The sequence below is a fragment of the Pistacia vera genome, unplaced genomic scaffold (assembly GCF_008641045.1).
Source record: "Pistacia vera cultivar Batoury unplaced genomic scaffold, PisVer_v2 Contig871, whole genome shotgun sequence".
NCBI lineage: Eukaryota > Viridiplantae > Streptophyta > Magnoliopsida > Sapindales > Anacardiaceae > Pistacia > Pistacia vera.
In genome coordinates, this window is record NW_022196747.1 from 1 (window position 1) to 3,762 (window position 3,762).

At 31.7% G+C, this 3,762-nt stretch overlaps 1 protein-coding gene across 1 annotated transcript; it reads right to left on the minus strand.

The window, feature by feature from the left end:
• Positions 1 to 822: 822 nt before the first annotated feature.
• LOC116119078 (agamous-like MADS-box protein AGL80) lies at positions 823 to 1,984 on the minus strand. Its single transcript, XM_031405033.1, has one exon. The coding sequence runs from the start codon at positions 1,970 to 1,972 to the stop codon at positions 1,022 to 1,024; it is 951 nt and encodes a 316-aa protein (XP_031260893.1). The 5' UTR covers positions 1,973 to 1,984; the 3' UTR covers positions 823 to 1,021.
• Between the last annotated feature and the right edge of the window lie 1,778 nt (positions 1,985 to 3,762).

Sequence of the window (3,762 nt, forward strand, 5' to 3'; positions counted from 1 at the left end):
GTCATTTATTGAGAAAGGTATATCCACGTTGCGGAAAGGTATATCACTTTCAATAATTGTTATTTACGGAACGTACGGATGTAATCTATTGAGAAAAGATTCACGCATCTAACAGATGTACAAATGTCGTTTATTGAGAAAGGATCTCATTGTAGTATATTGCAAGTTATCAAAAACCCTACTTTCTTGTAATGGCCCTTTTAGTTCCCATGAGGTGATTTTTCTCCTTTTTATCTCAGCTACAAGAATTACATTTTCATCATGCTATAGAGCTTTTAGAGGGTAGAGTTATTGAACTATTTGTTCTTTGTCTTTTAAAATGCAATTTTAGAATTTAGGCGTTACAAACAGCCTTTAGAGAATTTGAAAATCACCAAATAAAAATTTAATGCAATTTGGTACAGTTAGAGTAAAATGTGAATGATTATATATAGAAATTCTCTTTGTAAGGAAACCCCAATTATAAAGAACGAAAAATACCCACAAAGAAAATTAATTAAATTAAATAGTACATGCAATATATTGTTCCGTCAGTAACAAAAGCTCTTAGTTGAAATTAAGAGCAATTTAGGGGTATTTAAAGAATTTTGTTTTCTTTAAATACCTTTTGAAATTTGAAATTTGATTTTTGTCTGCATTTTGGCTAAATTAAAGTGAAATTTACTCTCTTATTGTATTGATGTGGGTGCGTAAGATTTGAAGACCCTAAACAGAAACTGATATTTTCATTTATCGATACTCTCAAGGCAAAAAGAAGAAAACAATCACAGCCCTTAACTTACAACATGGATTGATTAAACCATAGATCTTATTATTCTCATTGCATAATATTAAAAACATTACATTATAGAACTGAAATCATACAATAATTCATCTTAGATCCACCAATATGGAAGCATATAGCTAGCTATGAAGAACCCAAAACAAATGTCACTGGTGGATCGTTACATACATTATTCAGTTAATTTCTCATAATCTAGTGAGAAATTAATTTATTAGTACATTTATTCATATTAGTTATTCAAGGATAGAAATTGTTTGGCCATGGCTTGGTGACATCAAAAGGCATCCCAACATCACTTGATCCCGCCAAAAACTCAAACTCAGAAGGCAAACGAGTTTCAGTATCATCGCCACCCCCACTTAAATTCAGATCTCTGAAATTTGTCCCATAAAGCAGCCCCATCTGATCAGAATTTGGAATAATATTGCTTGAAGTACTAGCAAAATTATTATAATTAGATCTAAAATTTCCAAGAGGCAACCCCATCTGATTTGCAGCAAATATTGTTTGATTTGGAGTCCTTAGCCCTAGATTCATATTATTCTCACCATTATTCACCACTTCCATGAACCACTGATCCCACTGAGCAGGCTGCACAGGATTCCTCGCGTCCCCGGTGGCAGCGGTTCGAGGCATTTCATCCTCCGCCGCCGGTGGAGGAGGAGGAAGAGCAAGAGGAGGAGGAGAGGCTGCAGCTTCTTGAAGAGCATTGACTTGTTGAAAATAGTCAAGTCTCTTCTTGATTTCCTTCTTCTTTTCCTGCACGAACCAAAACAAACCATGCAATTCAATTACGTTGAATTCACTTTGTCTCTTACCGTAGTGAAAGAGTAGGTGCATGAGATGGGAAACATCCATCTCTTTGTTTCTTCTTTGGTGCTTCTTCAGTTGCTCCTCAACTTTTGTGGATCTTTCTTTGAAGTACCTTTCTTGATTCATCATCTTCTTGCCGCGCTCCATCTCCGGCAAGGTATGGAACCTAGCCAGAAGTTGGTGAATCACCGGACGAGATGGCCACATTGCAGGCTCCTTCTCGTCCGGACTGAAAATGACAGCGAAGGCATTCACACCACAGAGCGTGGTTAGTTCACTCACTTTCTTCATTAGGCCTCCCCTTCTTTTTTTAAGGCTGGCTTTTCTAGCACTATCACTCGCTATCCAAACAAGGTTCACCTTCTTCCTTGTCATTTTTGCTTTTGTGAGCTCTCTCTTTGTTGAAACCCTAAACAGGAAGTGCGTTTATATAGAGGGATAAATGATGTATAAACTTAATTTCTATTAATTTTGAGGGGCAGAAATGGAAAATAAAAATAGGAAATTTCAGACATTAATAGTGTAATTTGAACAGGTTAAAAAAATCTAATTGTCTAGATTCTAAAATAATAATGTATGGTATAGAATTTAATTTTATTGTTGGCTTTGGCAAGGCAATTCATTTAATATTTAATGCTTGTTTTTAAAACTTTATGTGGAGTTATTGAAGACAATTGTTTTTTTAAGGTTTAAATCTGTACAAAGTCTAACATTTTATCCTTCATAAATGAATTAGTAAGATACTTGAAAGTGAAACCAACAGAAGATCAATTAAATTTTTGTTTTGCAATGTGCTTTGATATCATTGTTGTATAGGGTAAACTAAAATTTTAGAAGTAATTTGATCAATAATTTTTGTATTCATGTTTCAGATAGCAACTAATGATCAAAGAAATATATATATTGATCGACCAATAATTTTTAATAACCATTTTCTCGATAACAATTTATATATGATCAACGAAATATATCGATCGGTGGATTGATCTATTTTTTAAGATAAAAACTTCTCTTTCAACTTGGGGCAGGATACGTTGCATTTATCTTTAGAAGATAAGATCAAATTAATAAAAAACTCTAAATACAATATTATGAACCTAATTAACTAAATATTGCATCTTAATTATGATGTTCTCACTTTGGATTCTCAAAATTAAGAGTGTACAGAAAATATAATCTGTAACGTATGCATGCCATAAATATACAATAATCTATTTTGGCATTATTAGTATCATGTACATAGTTGACGTCAGAACCCTGTTTATGCTTATCCATAAAGAATCCAATGACTAAAGGCATCCTTAAGATGACCTTATGTTTTCTTTTGACTATTTATTAAAGAATCCAAGGCAAAAACATTGTAATTAAGATAAACCCAATTTTAGTTAATTGGGTTCGTATTATTGTATAAGATTATTATAAAGTCTTATCTCAAGAAGAAAGATGTCACATATGCCACTCTATGATTGAAGATATGCTATTGTTTTGGACGAGATCGATCAATCCATCTTTGATAGATTGATCCATATATATAATTCTTAATTTGTACATAAATTGTTACCGAGAAAATAGGTATTAAAAGTGATTGGTCAAATTTTCACAAAAAATTTAGACTACCATGTCGTCCAACCGTTCTATTGAAATACATAATGAAAAATATACGAAGAATAAGAATTTTAAACATCTCAAGTTTTCTCTCTGATTTTCGATCTTCAATAATATACTACTCTTTGTGACATTAACATGTAATTAAATTAAAAATTAACATTAAATAGTATATCAGTTGAGACAAATTTTTTGAAATAAGACTAAAACATGTAGTATTACTCAATTTAAAAACTAATATTAATTGTCAATGAATTGTCCTACCAAAGCAACAACTTTAATCTTCCACTCAATCATTTTTAATCTCCATTTTTTTGATGAAAACAAATATATAAGATCAAAGGAAAACATTAATCAACAAGAGATCTCCTTAATGCAAGAATTTATCTTCACCATGGGGTGGTAATGTGACATTTTTTCCCGATAAATAATATTTTATTAACATAATTGACTAAATTCAAATTTATTTCATCTTGTAAACTGTAACAAACTTTAGCTCAAGAAGTTAAAGTTTTCATTTCCCATATATCAACACATTTTGCATTTTCTCTCCAACAAAC